Source organism: Pithys albifrons, chromosome 13, assembly GCF_047495875.1.
Source record: "Pithys albifrons albifrons isolate INPA30051 chromosome 13, PitAlb_v1, whole genome shotgun sequence".
Classification (NCBI taxonomy): Eukaryota; Metazoa; Chordata; class Aves; order Passeriformes; family Thamnophilidae; genus Pithys; species Pithys albifrons.
Window position 1 is genome coordinate 12430535 of NC_092470.1, and position 17655 is coordinate 12448189.

The 17655-nt window shown below is 39.1% G+C and overlaps 2 protein-coding genes across 2 annotated transcripts in view; one reads left to right on the forward strand and one right to left on the reverse strand.

Annotated features, from left to right (window-relative positions):
* Positions 1–1547: 1547 nt before the first annotated feature.
* Positions 1548–10878, reverse strand: SAXO2 (stabilizer of axonemal microtubules 2). The gene is made up of 4 exons (XM_071568565.1): positions 10838–10878; positions 5516–5695; positions 4145–4347; positions 1548–2524 (listed from the first exon to the last, which is right to left on the reverse strand). Exons 1-4 carry the CDS (start codon positions 10876–10878, stop codon positions 1548–1550), a joined length of 1401 nt encoding a protein of 466 aa, XP_071424666.1.
* A 98-nt stretch (positions 10879–10976) lies between these two features.
* Positions 10977–17655, forward strand: part of EFL1 (elongation factor like GTPase 1) — a 64594-nt gene continuing 57915 nt past the window's right edge. The window contains exons 1-10 of the mRNA XM_071568572.1: positions 10977–11024; positions 11416–11518; positions 12159–12226; positions 12422–12506; positions 13006–13139; positions 13750–13887; positions 14647–14861; positions 16377–16500; positions 17060–17136; positions 17269–17405. Of these exons, the coding sequence (XP_071424673.1) occupies positions 11428–11518; positions 12159–12226; positions 12422–12506; positions 13006–13139; positions 13750–13887; positions 14647–14861; positions 16377–16500; positions 17060–17136; positions 17269–17405 (1069 nt within the window). The 5' untranslated portion in view covers positions 10977–11024; positions 11416–11427. The remainder of the gene's footprint in view (positions 11025–11415; positions 11519–12158; positions 12227–12421; positions 12507–13005; positions 13140–13749; positions 13888–14646; positions 14862–16376; positions 16501–17059; positions 17137–17268; positions 17406–17655) is intronic.

Below are 17655 nucleotides of genomic sequence, written 5' to 3' on the forward strand. Positions count from 1 at the left end.
CATGCAATGCTTTTGTGCACAGATGACATGCTCACTTCAGCTTTCTTGCTTTCATATGACCAATTCCAGCTTTAAAAATATTTCCATAATTGCTCTTAGTCCTGTTATTACTGATTTTGTTTATGAAGTATAGGCACATATTTCTACAGAACCCAAATGGCTGTCCTACACCAATAGGTATCAGATGTGCAATACTGAGAAAAAATCATACTGCAGTACTGTGATAGAGCATGATAATACAGTTAATCATAGAAATATTAATTGGGATTTGCTTAAATAATCAATGTAATAGAACTGCAATTCGTTCATCTAGATTTCTCAAAACCAGCCAGAAATATATAGAAGAAACACTAAGTATCTCATACAGAAACATAATCATTTAATATAAAATGTCTGTAAACCATCTGGTTTCTGTGTATTTGGAACAAGCAATTCTTTGAGGAGCAGACAGCCTGAAGCTGGGCTGTCTACAGATTTCCACATCTCAACTGATACTTCTTCTTTTAACTGAGTTTACACTATTTTCTCTTATCTCTACTTACACCTGTACAGAATTTTCTGCCATTTTTCCCTTCAGTGCCTCTGCAGTGAACTCTGGCAGTGATAACTGGCTGTTCAGCTTTAAAAATCAGATAGCAGGATCAAACCACAGTGGATGTTAACCTTTTGAGCCTGATCCTCTCTGCCTCCCCACCATCTGTCTTAGAAACTCAAAATGAATATGCAATGTCACTATCAAATTTGATTGAATTTGCTCACTGGGTTTAAAAATTTCTCATCTGAAGAGGACACATGCACTTTAGTGAGCCAGTGTAGCCAAAGCTTTGCATGAGTTCTGTTTCCTTAGAAAGTAAGCCTGAAAGAGCACCATCAGGGAAATAAGAAAACAGAGTCTAATGCCCTGCTTTGGGTTGGAATGGTTTCAACTATACGTACAGAAAAAGAGCAAGGTTATTACTTGTTAATTGCTACCAGAAATTACAGTGTGGTCTTTATGTTCATTTCATAACTGAATGAAGGAAAAGTGATGATGACTAAACCTAATCCAGGTTTTCAGAAATGCCTAGGTGTCATGGCATGCTATCTTCTTTTATGGGCAGCAAAATGTAAAGAAAAAGCTTACTAGATTACTGAGATTATTACTGATTGGATTGTTACAGATAGCATTATTTGCTAACTGTATAAAAGATGTTATCACCAAAAGACACTTGCTGTTTCACAAATACAATCATTTGGTTGCAGAAAATCTGAAAGAATTAAATGTGCAACAAATATGCTTGGGATAGAGGATAATGAAGTCTGGGAAATCAAGGAAATCAGAATGCACAATCAAAAAAAGGACAGATATCGTGTAAGGTCTAGTATTCCTACATTTGGCAAATGTTTATTGGTCTTGTAATAAACTTCTGGTTTTGCTTTGGTTTTCTTCAAACTTCTAAAAGCAAAATTTGCATAATTTAATTTGCTTTCAGTGTTATTTAAAGAAAAAATGAACAAGCTGGATTCTGATTATTTCACCAGGGTGCTTGAAATATTGCACTTCAGTATTATGTCACAACAGCTACTTCCTTTGGAATAGGATTACAGTTTGACTCGGAGGGTTCCGGGCTCAGCTGGCGGAAGAACTGGTGCCCCTGAGAATCTGTGTTCACATAGACGTACCCCAGCTTGGATGGATAATGTGCTGGGCACACCTCTTTTTCCTTTGGAGTATATTCTGTGCGATACAGAGTTTCATCTTTGAAAGGAACTGGGTTAAGACCTACAACATGTACAGGTTTGCAACTTTGAGCTGGAGTGCCCTGATGTGGTATGTAATGGGACCTGAATGTAGTTAAATCAGCAAATTTTCCCTCGGGTTTTTGAATTTCTGATTCTCTCTTGATAAGATCTCGCTGACAGATGCCCCAAGGTTTAAAGTCTTCTCTTGTAGTAGTGTTCCCTTGAAAAGGGCCACTGATTCTCTTTCCATGAGGTGGTCTTATGGGGGCAGCAGGAGAAATCTTATGTATAATGTAATCAAGACGGTTTGTGGAGTTAAGATCCATCTTGTCTGTGGGTGGAACGTACTCTCTTGGTTTGCGGAACTCGGGCAAGGAAACCAGCCATGGCTGGTAACGCTCCTGGAATTCACTGATTCCATCAAAAGGAGCATCGGATCCAACTTTTCTATGTTCAGGCTTGCAGCTTTTTGCAAATTGCCCAGGTGTCCCTTTAAAGTCTCTCTGGTGGGTTGTGAGATCTTCAAAGGGTTGTTCACATGGCTTGTACTCTTCTCTTGGTCTTACGAATCTTGGTTCCAGCTCATGAACTACATAAGCACTGCGATGGATGGTGGTGCCATCGAAAGGGCCACTTGGAAGCTTGGCTACAGAAGGTTTACAACTTTGGGGGGGATTCAGTTCCTTAGGAATGTAGTCATCTTGAAATGTGGAAGGATTTCCAAACTTCTCTGTGGGTGGCTGGTATGGATGCTCAACCTTACAAGATTCTGTTTTTTGAGCTTCCCGTAACCTATAGTCATCTGTAAGGCAAAACCAGAATTCCTCCATACAGGTGTTATTACTTAAGACCATTCCTTTAAAATTAAGACAAATTATTCTGGTATTAAATCTTTCAAAACAAACAAAATGGATGTGAGAGTGATAATTTTATCTTCATGTCTGTGATGTGACAAAACTCTCCTTGATTATAGTGTGTGACTAAAACAGACAAAAATCATTGTATATAATGTCTATTTTGACTGTTTTCTCAGGGAAAAAGAAAATGTTGCAGGTGCTTATTTAGTGTGTGTTTAATATAGAAAATAACCCTATACAGGTTTTATATACAATATCTTCTATTTTATTTAGAAGTTTATGCACGTATACAAGACTGAAAGGAACCTTATAGGTCAATAGGTCATGTTCACTTCTGCTTGGTAGAATCAGCTCTTAATTTCTATATCAAAATTACACCCTTTTAAAGCTTGTTGAGATCTTTGTTTTCTTTGCCAGACTGTTAATACTTACCAAACTTACTGTCCAGTCTAAACTTCTTCACAGGCACTTGAAATCAATTTTTTTGTTTGCAATCCCTGTACTTATTTCAGCCTCAGTGTTTTTTCACTCCTTTGTCCTTACTCCCTCTTGAATGTTGCTAACATGCATTTTAAATGAACAATTGCATGCTGTCTCAGTTGTATGCTGACACAAGGCTAATTTATTTATTATTTGCTAACTTACTACTTACATGCAGGCTAAATAGAAATATTTAAACTTCATTATAAGCTATTTACAATTAATAAATATAAGTAGAATGTATTTATATAAATGCATTTCTGTCTAGCATAGGGCTAACCTTGAAGAAACGAGTGAAGTATAGCTGATTTGAAAAAGCCTGTTTTTTCCACATTTTATCCTTCCAACTCTTCTGTCACTGCACTCTCTCCTCTGCTCATTTCACACCAAGAATTCTACTTCCTGTTTTAATACCCGTATATGATTCTTGTTATTTCAGCTATCTCTTTGATACCACTGGTATCTGGAACATCTTGATTTTCATCACTCTAGAAGATCATACCTCATAATCTATTTCTACTTACTGTTAACTGGCTAAAATGCACTACACATAAGGAATTCAGTAACACATGTATAAGATTCTCTAGTGGTGTAAAGTATTTCAAGGTCACTTGCCAGAATGACATAAAAGGAGATTTATTGCCTTTGTGCTGACTGATCTGACTGAATAATTTGTGTCAAGACAGATGCTTACTAGGATGACATATATGTAAGCTATACCATACACAAGCAGAAACCCAAAATCCACTTTTGACCTGCTCTGTGGCAAAACATGTCACATGAACTAAAACTACCTGAAAGATATATTGCACTTTAATTACAACCCACTTTTTCCTGATAGCCTAACCAAGTGTATGATAGAATTTCCTTGTAGCTAAGAAAACCTCAGAGAGGGCTTTTCATTTAGAACCAATAAATGTCACCTCTGAACAAGTGGAGTGCTGAACACTTTAAGGCATTATCACCTGCTTTCTCTTCTGTCTTATTCTGTCCCAAACTAGCAAAACCAGTTTCTAACACAGATTGTCCAGAATACCACCTTCATCTTGGTTATTTCTCTCTCTATAGGTGGCATGTATTATTACCTCGATAGGTTGGGATGGTATCCAGTTTTGCCCCTGTAGTGTGTTTTCTCTCTGGAGGTCTTGCTAATGTCACTGGTCCTACTTTATGAGGATTATAATCTTTCCGATAAATGGTCCCCAGGTCAATCTTTCCCGACTTTGGTCTATATTCTTCTGGTGCCCGATAATGTCTCTTCGCAATACCATATGGTAAATAATCAGTTCTGAATTGGGAAAAAGAAAAGACTGGTTAAAAAACTTTCTCTTTCCTGAAGAAGTCACTGTTTATTCCACTATGTGGAAAAAATAAAAAAATGTTTACTCTGAAAAAATCAACCTGCTGCCATATGTTGTCAGAGGGGTAGCACAGAGGGAGGAAACTACAGTACCTAAATCCAGGGTTTCTGATGCATCATAGAGCCTTTTTTCAAAGGTTGATGGTGAAGCAACTTTTACAACACTTTGAGTCTCATATGCAGTTTAAAAATATAAAATATCTGAAAGGAGACTTCAAAAGTTGCAGTAATTTTGCAAAGAAATGATCCAGAAAGTAGAAGCAGAGCAAAGCTCAAACTACTACAAAAGGAACATTTACTAATGGCATGAAGAGAGTGGAATATAATCAGAAACATCATTCCACTGTTTTTATATGGGTGCCTTACATTCAAAGGGTGTATATTACATATGTAGGTGTTTAAACAGTTCATACAGTACATGACCAATCTGACAGAATGGCATTTGGACCATATGTCTCTTCTTTTAAAAACCAAAGAAGTTTCATCAGTTGCCCCCGTAGCTTAAAAGAAAAACAATAATGGAAAAAGTAAACAATGATATCTCTGTCATGTCATTAACAATGGCTTTTTTAGTTTGAAGGATGCTCTTTAATTTTGTAAACTTAACATCAGTCCGTGCAGTGACAGGACAGATCTACCGAACCCCTCTACAGTTTGCTTTCTTGAAACTATTGATTTAGAACTGTGAATTAAAAAAAAAATGAAATCCCTGTTCCTTTTTCTTAAGATTTCATTTTCCCACTATCTCAGATTCCACCTGTGTATTACAGAAAGTTCCCCAGCTTGCCAGTTCTTCAGGGTCCATAAGACCTAGATTTTCTAAATAGTCTGAAAATGAAACAAAAATTTTACATTACAGGTTAAAGGGTGCTGTAAAGAATGCAAGTCTTGCTATATGTGTGCTTTGCTGTTTTTCATGACCTTTTTGTGGGAGCTGTATTTCTATACAAAATTTACACTTTACATATGCAAGTGTAAAGGATGCAATGATTGCATTTTGAGAAGATTGCTGTGCAATGTTTAGTCCTCCTTAAAAAAACAAAGAATGAAAAACTTCCTGGAGTAATTGCAAAACACATTGCTTTAGAATATTTACTTGAATATTGAGGTTCCATCCATTTTGCCACGGTGCCCTTGGAGCTCATGTTTGGGTTTGCAGCTGCTGGGTGGGCAGATGTTGCCGTAGCCAGGGTAGTTGTCCACGTACTCCGTGGTGCGCTGAGGCTGCACCTCATTGTCGTAAATCCTGGTGTGCTCGTGATAGCAGCGATGGCGCCTGGGCAAACAGGGACATCATTGGGGACAGTTTCATCTAAGAGGAGAACCCATATCCTGCCTACTGGGAGCGGATAACAAATGGGGGAGACTGAATGATGTCAGTGGTTTTTGGTTAAAATCTTTTCTGAGTGATAAACCCACAAAGTATTGGTGGCTGATGGCGCAGGTCCCAGAGCACAGTACACCAGTACATTAATAAAAACAGTATCAGATGCGACTCAGTCCTTGGTACAGAGTACAAGGGGTGGATAGAGCTGATCTCAGTCCTGTCAGTGATGCTGCCACCAAGATGCACCTTCCTCTCTTTTCTTTAATCTTTATTGATATTATTAGTTTTATTTGTAAAAATAACTAACTATACTTCATTTCTTGTCTCATATTTCCTTTTTTTTACTCTCTTATCCCTTGTCTTTTTATTTCTGTACATCTCACCTATTTTCATGACTATTGGTTAACACTATGTGATTAAAATTTTAGTGGTGTGAAATCTCTAGTTCTCTGCAGGCCATTTCTGACTTTTCAGCCCTTTCTTTTTCTCTTCAAGGACTGACTAAATTCTCTTTCCAAACTCCATGTTTATTTAGAAGTAATGATATCTCTTCTTAATAGGTTTGATTTCAATTACACCTGCTTGTCATTGATACCTGCATCAATGACACCATTCTGCTAAAAGGTGCTGGCAGGTATATAATGACAACTTTTTATTTATACCTTGTTGTTTTACATAACTGATCCATGAAATTAAAATTTACATGCTACTATTGTTTTTTAAATCTTGTTATATTCATTCTAATTTGCATAGCACATCTCTGGCTGACATGATTGTTATTTGATCTCTCCCTCAAGGAAATATATAATGAAAGATCTTCTTCCTCGTGGCTGACAACTTGAAATACTGGTTCAGATATAAGCTAAGGGGAAAAACAATAAATAATTTTTCAAATAAAAAATATTGTAAAAGTTGTACATGAAAAGCAAAAATATCTAAAAACTCATAAAGGTAGAAGGGTACAGCTCTGACTGAGTACAAATAAATCCAAGTTTCAAAAAGGTAGATATCCAAAGGATAGCTCTAAGGTCTGAAGACAAATTTAGCTAGCCCTTTCCAAAAGGCTACCAAAAAAACCCAGTAAATTAAAGCAAGGTAAAATAGACTACAGAAACAGAAACTAAGGTGGGAAAATGATAAAATGAAAATGAAAAACCCACTAATAGAAGTTTTCTGAAACTTGAGATCCTAAAGCTGGTATTAGTTTGTGCTGAGTTTCCCAGCTCATTAGTTCAAAAAATGAGAAATTAACTAGCCCTGTCTAAGAACCCAGATCCTTTCAAAGCTTAAGGTCCTTACTCCTTTTCTATCAAGTCAAGTAACAACTGAGAGACCTATTCAGAACATAGAAGGGAAAGGAAAAAGGAAGAAGAGGGAAGGAACAGGAAAGGTAGGAAAACAAGGAGGTAAGTGTGTGCTGTTTCTCAGCATAGTGTGTGCTTGTAATCACATTTGTCATGAAATTCAGTTTCCACCTTGGAAATACAGCAAATGCTGTGTCATGTAGCATCTGAAAGTAACAGCTATGCAGAAACAAAACCCAGTGAATGGATGTTTTGAAAGCTGGTTGAAATACAAGTTATCAAATGATAATGTTCTTCACATGGTTTTTGGCATGCAATTCAAATCCCATGTGTTGCTGAAGGGACAAGCTACAAACAGAAATAGAGATTAGAAAAATAATTATTTGCAGACTGAGCCAATAGTTCTTGGCAGATTCAACACAGAGGTGAAAGCAATCTATCTGTCCAAGAAAAGAAGATTTGCAATTTTATTAGAATTCATTGCTGAGCTAAAAATGTCCTTCATCCCAGTCATTTCTAGTATATGAAATAACTCTGAACAGGCTCTAACTGTGCACAAAATTACTTGGAATCAGATGAGACTGTTCAGGAAGATCCTACATCCTATTCTGTCTTGTCAAAGTACTTTCAGGGGGTCTAAAAGGCAACGTAAAATTACCTTGAGTTTGACTTGGGGAAGAGAATAGGGCTTTTTTGGTTAACCATTACATCTACTTTAGGATGTTATCTAATGGCTAAACTGAAAGGTTTAATTTAGATAATAACTTTATATAGGCCATCACAATGCTAGAAATTCATCAGAGCAGACAGATTGCAGCTCTGATAAATGAAGTATGTTGCTTACAGTTTGGCCAGAACTCCTTGAGACAGTGATTATTTTTAACTTGTTCCTCATCTTTATCTTAATTTCAACCCCAGAGTTACTGATAATTCAAATGAATTTGGTGAGAATCTGCCTTTTCCCATGACTGGCTGGTGCCTGCTTTGAGGAATTATTATTCTTTCCCTTCATTGAGGGAGACCAACTATCTTGTGGCTTGCACAGGGTCTGAATAGAATCTCAGCTAAATCATAGTGACAGTATTTGGGCTCTCCAGTGCCAAATGCTGTTGTTCTGGTTATTTTAATAGAATGCTGGTGCATTTCACTTATTTAGGGCCTGGCATACATACATTTGTGTTTTATGCAATGCTAGAAAGACCCTTGAAATTTTCCCACAAAGCATTTTCCTCCCAGAGAACTAGACTAATAATAAGAAAAGTTTAACATTTATCATAATAAAAAACTGATTAACTCCCCCACCCCTCCCAAATCTAAGTTTTTATTTTTTAACTGCCTGTGCGCACTCTATGATATCAAAGACAGAAATGATGGATGGACACTATTTTTGTGAATCATCTCCTTTCCTAGTATTGACAGAGATCTGGCAGCTTTTATTGGGTTTGTGTGTTATTTCCATGTGGTCAGTATGATGGCTGAAGTAACTCACATTTTAGAAAAATTTTCCTCTTTGCTTCTAACTTACATTTATTCTGGAATCTAGACTTTTATGATCGTGATAACAAAAGAGCAATAAATGGAGGGAGGCTGACAGATTGAGAAGATGTAGCAGTAGTTTATTTTTGTATCTCAAAACTAAGCATTTGTAATTTTGTATGTCTCTTTTATATATCTTTTATGCTTTTGTATGCATCTTTGTATGCATCTTATCTATCTTTATAGCAGAAAAATACTCTTCTTGAATACAGAGTTCAACTACCACAGAGGCTTTATTCTTCTTTGGAAGCCAGATTTAACATCCTATATTAGAGAAAGCAGAATAAAGTTCTGTCTTACTGGCTCTTCTCCATGTAAGTTTTTCCAGTGTTTTTTTAATTCTGGGAAAAGTTAGGAAAGAGTGTTGCCTTCTCTTTTATTATTTAGCATTAAGCAGTAATTATATCTTCAAAAATTTTTCTGCAAATAGCTAAATGATAACTTGTACAAAACATTAGAGCTTTATATTTGCTTTGAAATCTCTTCTAGGATGTGTATGAATTCCAATCTCCAGGTAACACTGCCAAGTGACCAGCCTTCCCCTAAAAACAGAAACACTATACACTGAAGCAAACACAATGTGCTGCCTAAACCAATAATGGACTAATATTCTATTGTCTATCATAACTTCAGTCATGTTTATTTTAAACCACAAGCTTTCTGCATGTTTAATTCAATTATTTGTATTATTAAACTGGGGGTTTGGATTGAGAATTTTCGGTTGAGTTGAACTTTATTTTGTGCTGTCTCATTGTGTTATCTCACCATCTTTATACTTGTGCCTGAGCCAGATTTGTTATCTCATCATGAAAACAATGCTTTCCAACCCTTCATTAATCTGGGACTTTTGAAACAATTTTACGGGGCAAAATTTACCACAGTCTAGGCCAAAAAGAATGTGAGGAGCTTTACTCACTGCCTGCCTCTGATCTCTGACTACTGATCAACAAAAAGGTGGTTCATGAACAGACAGACTTCCCCAACACAAACATATAAGGGGTGTGTCTGCTCCACAGACCTTGATATGAAAGCTGTGCTTCATGGTGCACTTTGCAGCCATAGCATTGGCCCTGTACTTCATGATATTGCTTATAGACATGTAATTGCAATTTTAATCAAAAAACTTCCTACTGTACCCTCTTGTGCCAGCCCCTCTGGGCCAAAGAGGCTATAGGACAATTATGAACTCTTTGGCTTTATATGGGATTATTGAATGTAAAGAAACAGTGATATTTCTCTTGACATGGGACTCCATGTAACCCAGGGTGTATGAGGGGGGTGAGATCAAGGGTGACTTTGAGGGGGCTGGCCTGGAGTGCTAAGGGGGCCCCCCTGCCATCTCCTGCAGGGGACCCCATCCTCCTGGGGCCCTGAGGTCCCTGACACCCTTCCTACTCCCTGGCACACTGCTCACAAAACCAGTTAGGTTGGAAAAGTCCTCTCAGATCATGGAGTCCAAGCTATGACTCAACATCACCTTGTCAACGAGACCATGGCACTGAGTCTTAAACACCTCCAGGGATGCTGACTCCACTACCTTCCTGGGCAGTCCATTCCAATGTCTAATCATCATTTCTGTGAAGAAATTCTTCCTGATGTCCAACCTAATTCTCCCCTGGTGCAGCTTAAGACTGTGTCCTCTTGTCCTGTCACTTGTTACCTGAAAGAAGAGCCTGACTCCCACCTGGCTACAACCTCCTGTCAGGGAGTTGTAAAGAGTGATAGACTCACCCTGACCCTCCTCTTCCCAAGGATAAACACCCCCAGCTCCCTCAGCCACTCCTCACAAGACTTGTGCTCCAGACCCTTCACCAGTTCCATTGCCTTTCTCTGGACCTGCTCCAGCCCCTCAGTGACCTTCTGGAACTGAGGGGCCCAGAACTGGACACAGGATTTGAGGTGTGGCCTCACCAGTCCCTGCCCTGGTCCTGCTGGCCACAGTATCTGATACGGGTCAGGATGACATTTGGCTTCTTGACCACCTGGGCATGGGCTGGCTTATGTTCAGCCACGGTTGCTGAGCACCCTCAGGTCCTTTTCCACTGGGCCACTCTCCAGCCACTGCCTCCAGCCCGTAGCGCTGCAGGGGATTTCTGTGACCCAAGGACCAGACCCAGCCTTGCTGAACCTCACACCGTTGGTGTCGGCCCATCCGTCCAGCCTGTGCAGGTCCCCCTGCAGACCCCCCACAGACCTGCACTCGCACCCGCTCGGTGCCGTGCGCGGAGGCGCCGGGGCGGCCCGCACTCACCCGCAGGAGCAGAGCTCACACAGGCAGCGCGGCGGCGCCATCCCCTCGGCGGCCGCCGGGGCCGGTAACCAAGGACGCCGCGGCCCGTGGCAACGGCGGCGCCCGTGCGGCTTCCGGTGGCGTCACGGGGCGCGAGCGGGGCCGGGCCCGGCGCGGGTTTCCGGGAGCGACGCTGGGGCGAGCACAGGTGTGTGTTCCCCGCTCCGGGCGCGGTGCCGGTGCCCGTGCCCGGCCCCTTCGACCAGGCTCAGCCTCCGAGCTCCGTAACCCCGGCCTGGGGCCTGCGGGGGCCGGGGACGGGACGGGACGGGACGGGAGGGCGAGCGAGCCGCAGCCGGAGCGTGACCCTCCAGGCTGTGCCGCTCCGGGCTCGCTCCCAGCGCAGCCCCTGTTTCGGGTGCGGCCCGAGCAGGGCCCACGCTCTCGGGATTGGGTGTTCGGGGCCGGGACAGGGGCTGTACTGGGAACGCGCCGCGCCCGCAGGAGGTTTCCCGATGTAGTCACAGCTCACGTCATTGCGAAATACAAAGCATTTCCTCAAGCTCGCTCCTAAATAAAATGATTCCCTCCGCTCACAGAATCAGCCGACCATGGTGCTCGCAAGCGTGGAAAAGATAGTTGGGCTCCAGAAGAAGACGTCCGGCATCAGGAATATTTGTATATTGGCCCACGTGGATCATGGTAAGGCAGGTGCAGGCAGAGGCCTCTTGAGGAAACCTGTGTGTTTCTGAACGATGGTGAGATGTTTTGGTCGCTGTTCAAAGCAGTAGGTTTTCATTCATTTTGCTTTAAACTGTTGTAGACACGATTCAAAGAAGTAAATATGCTTTTTGCACCTTTTTCTTGGCCTGATGCAGCTTATCGTTTAGATCTTAAGAGAGCTTTACACTGAAATGGTCTGGAATAGTTGAAACTGAATGTTTTCTGCTTCTATGAAGGTGAATGTCAGCATGAATTAAATACATGCTTGCGAGGGAGGCTGTTGTTTCTATATCTTAAAACAAGTTTGTTCTGTAGGTGGAAATATGTTGTCCTATTGCATGTTACATTGAGGTGATGTACTGTTTGTTATTTCAACTGCTTTTCTGGTCATGACAGATACGTTTGCATCCACTCTTCAAAAATAAATGTGTGTGTACCTAACAGGTGAAGCTGAATAATCAGATTTGGTTTTTTTTAAAGTTAATTTATACTTTTGTGGCACTTCAAAGCCTTTACTGGTATCGATGTTTTAGAACGCTGCATGTTGTCAGCATTCATAATATTGTTGTGTATTTTGCCATTATTTGTATTTGTTTAAGTAATTTATTTTTCTTTTCAGGCAAAACTACTCTTGCTGATTGTCTTATATCTAGCAATGGAATCATCTCTAGCCGCTTGGCAGGAAAGGTAATGTTATACAGTCATTTTTAACACAATTATGGTGTATATGTGCTGGGATTGTAAATCTGTGATGATTAAGAAAATTCGAATTCTAGTCTTGCTAAACTGTGTTTTCTTGCAGTCATAGTCTTTGACAATTGATAAGAAATTGTGGAGATAATTCTCCAGACTCATCACCTGTTCTTTTGTTTTTGTACTCAGCTGAGATATCTAGACAGTAGAGAAGATGAGCAGATCCGAGGAATAACAATGAAATCTAGTGCAATTTCACTGCACTTTGTGAAAGGTATGTTTTTGTATGCTGGCAAGTATAGCTTGCAATACACAGTTTTGTTAATTTTCCCTGTCTCATCATTGTCACTATTGTGAACTTTGTGTACAACGTTCACTTTTGTGTTTCTCAGTGTTAGGCCAAGATTCTGCAGAGACTTAGGCATGCATTCAACAGTCAGCCAAGATAATTGAGTTCCATCTCAGGGTCAGGAAAACCAGCTCCAATCCTATCTCCGAGTGGAGGCTATAGGAGTAGTTGCCTTGATCTTTTTATTTTAGATCTGAATACTTAAATTTTGATCATAAGTGTTGAATTGATGTCAAGTAAAGAACTTCTTTCAAAAATGTTTTAGTACAGTCTTTGTGTTAAGTTGCCTGTTACACTCTGCTGTAAAGGTTTTTTGTAGGGTAGTTAGTGTCACAATAAATAATAGCTAAGCAGTGTAACTGGGTGGCTGAAAGAAATATTTTTGAAAACTGTTCTGAAATGTTAATTTATTGTTTGATCCTAGGTGATCAGGAGTATCTGATTAATTTAATAGACTCCCCAGGGCACGTGGATTTTTCTTCAGAAGTATCTACTGCTGTCCGACTCTGTGATGGTTCCATCATAGTGGTGGATGCTGTTGAAGGAGTCTGTCCACAGGTGAAATGAAGTGTATTAAATAGAGAAAGAGGGTAGGGAAGACAGAGGAAGTGAAGTCTGAAGTGTGATATATAGAAAAAGATGAACTGTTTACGAAGTTTTGTAAAACTTCTAAGAAATGACAGTGCATTTGAGGTATGAAAGTGGGAAGTAAATTTCATAGTTGTGCTGAAAGACTGAACAATGCTGGTGAGTGGGTGTAGTTATGCAGGGTTGAAACAGTAAGTATGCAATTTTTCAGGTAATGGAATATTTGTATAGAGAATTCTTAAGGGAAGTAATTTTCTATATTTACAAGGACTCTTAGGGTTTTGAGAGTGAAAAAATATGTAAAATAAAACAGATAGCCATGGGAAAAAGCATACTTATCTAAATAGGGGGAATTCTTATTACTGTGGATGTTTTAGCCCTTACATTCTGCCATTCTGCAGAATTCTTCAATAACTAACCCTGTATAGCGTGGGAGTCGGTTTCTGGTTTGAATGTCAACCTATCCTTTACTGTATGTTTATTGAATTTTAGAATTACACTTTAATTTTTATAATAGTCTGTCTTTTTTTGTGGTATCAAGCTTTCTATAACGGATTTTTTAAAACTATTTCCTTCTTAGACTCAAGCAGTCCTGCGACAGGCATGGCTGGAAAATATACGTCCGGTCTTGGTGATTAACAAAATCGATCGCTTGATTGTGGAGCTGAAGCTCACCCCTCAGGAAGCATACTTGCACCTTAAGAATATCTTAGAACAGGTATTCAGGCTATAGTGTCATGTTCACACAGCAGATTTTATTACATTATAGCATTTAATCTAACTGTAAACATTGGGATGCATCTAATTTCTAACTGGTTTTGAGATCATTCAGAATGCCTGTGACGGAGAAAGGGTATTAAATGCCTCTTGTCATGTTGTCAGGAAAAGTCTTCATTTTTAGAAATAATATGGTGAATGTTTTGTTTTTGCTGTTAAGTTGTTTAAACTTCATTGGAGGTAGACAAATGACCTCTTTAGACTGTTCCTGATATTGATGGGTTTATGTAGGGATAAAGTTGATTCATCTTTTAAGTTTTAATTTACCTTCAATCTCACCCCCCCCCCCCCCCCGCCCCACCCAATCTTACTTTTAAGCACTTTCCCTGCATGGTTTCTCTTTGCCTTCTGTTGTTTGTTTGTTGGCAGTAACAAGTTCCTATTTCACCATTCCTTGTTCTGAGAGGCCAAAGGTGTCACATGTGATCCTCTTTATCTGATTCAGTCCTGGACTTTGACTTGAAAACTGCATGGTGTTTAAGTTTCATATGGTGTTACCTCATTAACTGCTGTTGTCTTCAAATGTGCAGAATTACATACATGATGTCTGCATTTTAAATTGCCAAATGATTCACAGGCATGCTGTCTTTTTAACAAGGCCCCACTATTGTGTTTTGGAGGGTGGGCGAATTGCATTTTAATTGCAAGGGTTGTGAAAGTGTGAATGAATCTGAGAGTGTTTTTACATATCCTTCTGCAGATCAATGCAGTCACTGGAGCACTCTTTACCTCCAAAGTGTTAGAAGAAAGAGCTGAGAAAGAAACAGAAAGTGAAAGCATTTCAGACACTTCACCAGGAGAACAAATTTATGACTGGAGTACTGGCTTGGAAGATACTGATGATTCACATCTGTATTTTTCACCAGAACATGGAAATGTGGTGTTTGCCAGTGCAATTGATGGCTGGGGTTTTGGGTAAGTTTAGGATTTAATTACTGACAATTTTTCTTTTAATTGATTACTGCAGTTGCTTAATATTTGTAAGGATGGTTTTTGTATTTTTCTGTGATATGCGACTGTATATAAATCAATTCTAATAGATTAACACTGAACAGCTGAAAATACTACCAGCATTGTCATCTCTGACAGGGACCTCTGTTTTACTTACATAGCAGTTGGTGAGCCCACTGTGGTGTCCAGCCTAGCCTGGGAAACTTAGCAGTTAATCAGTTGCTGGCATTTGATAGACTGTGATAGACAAGGCTAAAAACTGCAGCAGTGCAGGGAGATTAGTTCGGGAGGGCAGCAGGTGTGTGGAGATGCACATGTTCTCATTGCTGGCCACGAGGTGGAGTCGTTGTCTTCATCATGAAAATATCATTAGAGATACACTCAGTAATACAGTGAGGGTCTTGAATATTGCAGAACCTTTAGAAAAATATCTCCAGGATTAAGTCAAACTCTTCAATATGGTGTTAAGTGTAGTTTGTTGTTTAATACAAATGTTTCTTGTCACTTCAGAGGAAAGGGAAAATAAAATGGATCATTTTAACTTAATTATCTGTCATGAGTAATAATAATTTATAAAAATAAAAATCAGGTGTGTAAGGAAGTTGAAAACAAGCTTTCAAATTCAGACATATTCTTTAGTCTGAAAGATCTTTTAGTAGAGGATGTGTATGAGGGGAGACCTTTCCATTTCTGAAGGCTCGAGGGAGTTATCTGATACCTTTGATTCACATTAACACATCTTACCTCAAGTTCTCCATTCCTGTATGGTGCCCACAGTTACTTTCCTGTTTATGATATTCAGGGATCAAGTATGGGGAATTTTTTTTCTATTACTGCCTACTGAACATGTCTAGCAAAAAAACCATGGAATATTAAGGATTCCCTCACTGGGCCTAAGCACCCTGATTTGTTAACTCTTCGGGTCTGCTGAACACAACTGGCTTTGTAACATAGGAATGGCATTACAGTTTTTATATTACGTTCTCATTTTACTCATTGTTAAAGCAATGATGCAAACAAGAAGTCCTCTAGGTAGTTAAAGTAATTACCATCATATAATGGCTCAAGTTTGGCTCAAAAGAATACTTGTTTTTTAACATGTGCTATTCTGGTCACAGTTCATAGAATAAGTTTGAGTCAGCACATAAGTATCTATAACTTTTGTATTATGTTTTTGGGTTTTTGCTGAGGGGATATACACAAATGTTTACTTCAAATAAACAAGTTCAGCCTTGAAGCTGACTTGAAACAGAAGAAAGCCATTCACATACTGCTCATTTTTTTGACCTGATAAGACTAAATATTTTTGCAGGTGCAAATGTTAAACAATGCAAGCTGAAGTGAAGACAATTGGAGAAGTGGGAGTAAAACAAAGATTTGAGACTTTTGGGAGATTTTCGTGAACGCTTTCTGTTGTGTAGGCTGATAAGCACATGTAAGCAGCATTTTACTATCAAGTTGTATTTTGTTTCATTTCAGCATTGAGCATTTTGCCAAACTCTACAGCCAAAAGATTGGAATCAAGCCTGCAGTACTTCTGAAGACTTTATGGGGAGATTATTATCTAAATACAAAAGCAAAGAAGATAATGAAAGGTGATCAGGTAGGGAGGTTGTCAAAAATATTACCCGATTTTTATTTTCAGGGTTGTTTTTATTTTTTTCATTCTATTCCTCATGGTGTATTGTGGAACTTGACCTCAGTACCTGTTCACTCAGTATCACTGGAGGTACAAAGTCACCAGGAGAGTCTTGCATCAAAACTTGGAGCAGAGAACATTCCAAAACTGATTGTTCAAATGCTTCATGGAGGAAAACTCATCTCACAGGGAGTTTTCTTATTTTCATTTAATCATGATTTTTTTTTTGGTGTTCACATAGATGAGGATTAATAGTTACCAGACTCAAGGTAGTTATGTACCATATTTAAATACTACTTCTAAAATTGAAATCCTTGTCCTCCACTTTTCTATTTTGTGTTTATTTTGTGCCTTATACCATTCTTATGAGATAGACTGTTGAAGTAGTGATCTTGTGTGAAAACAGACAACTGTCTTGATTTTCAACAAAGGTTTTACATGCTCCTTAGAAAATGTGCAGTCTTAAGCCTATTGTAAAAGTGAGGAGTTTATGGTAATGAGCTGTATGTTTGTCTTCTATCAGTCAAAAGGAAAGAAACCTTTGTTTGTGCAGTTGGTGCTGGACAACATATGGAGTCTGTATGAAGCTGTTATGAAAAGGTGAGAAGATTTTAAAGTTTTCATGACATCTCTTTCCATGTGCTATGATAACTTTTTGAAATATGCATGAATTATAGATATTTCTTACTTACTGCTACTGTGTCTTTCATCTATTTATTATTTTCCTTGCAGAGACAAAGAAAAAATAGAAAAGATAGTCACCTCTTTGGGTTTGAAAATTGGTGCTCGGGAGTCACGGCACACAGACCCCAAAGTTCAGCTTAATGCCATTTGCAGCCAGTGGCTGCCAATATCTGATGCAGTTCTCTGTATCCTTAAGGAAGATACTGTTTTTTGATCTGTTGGCAGTTCTCAGACTTCAAAGTGTGCTCACATATTTCAATGTGTGATTTGGTATGATATGTTCTCTTTCTTATGTCTGTTTCTGTGCAATCTGCACCCGTTTTTGTGCCTGTAACATCATGAGTTACGTGTCTACAGTGATTCGTACATTTCTACCAACTTTGTCCTTTTGCGTTCATGCTGTTTTTAGGAAACGAAATTATGAAACTGGAGGTA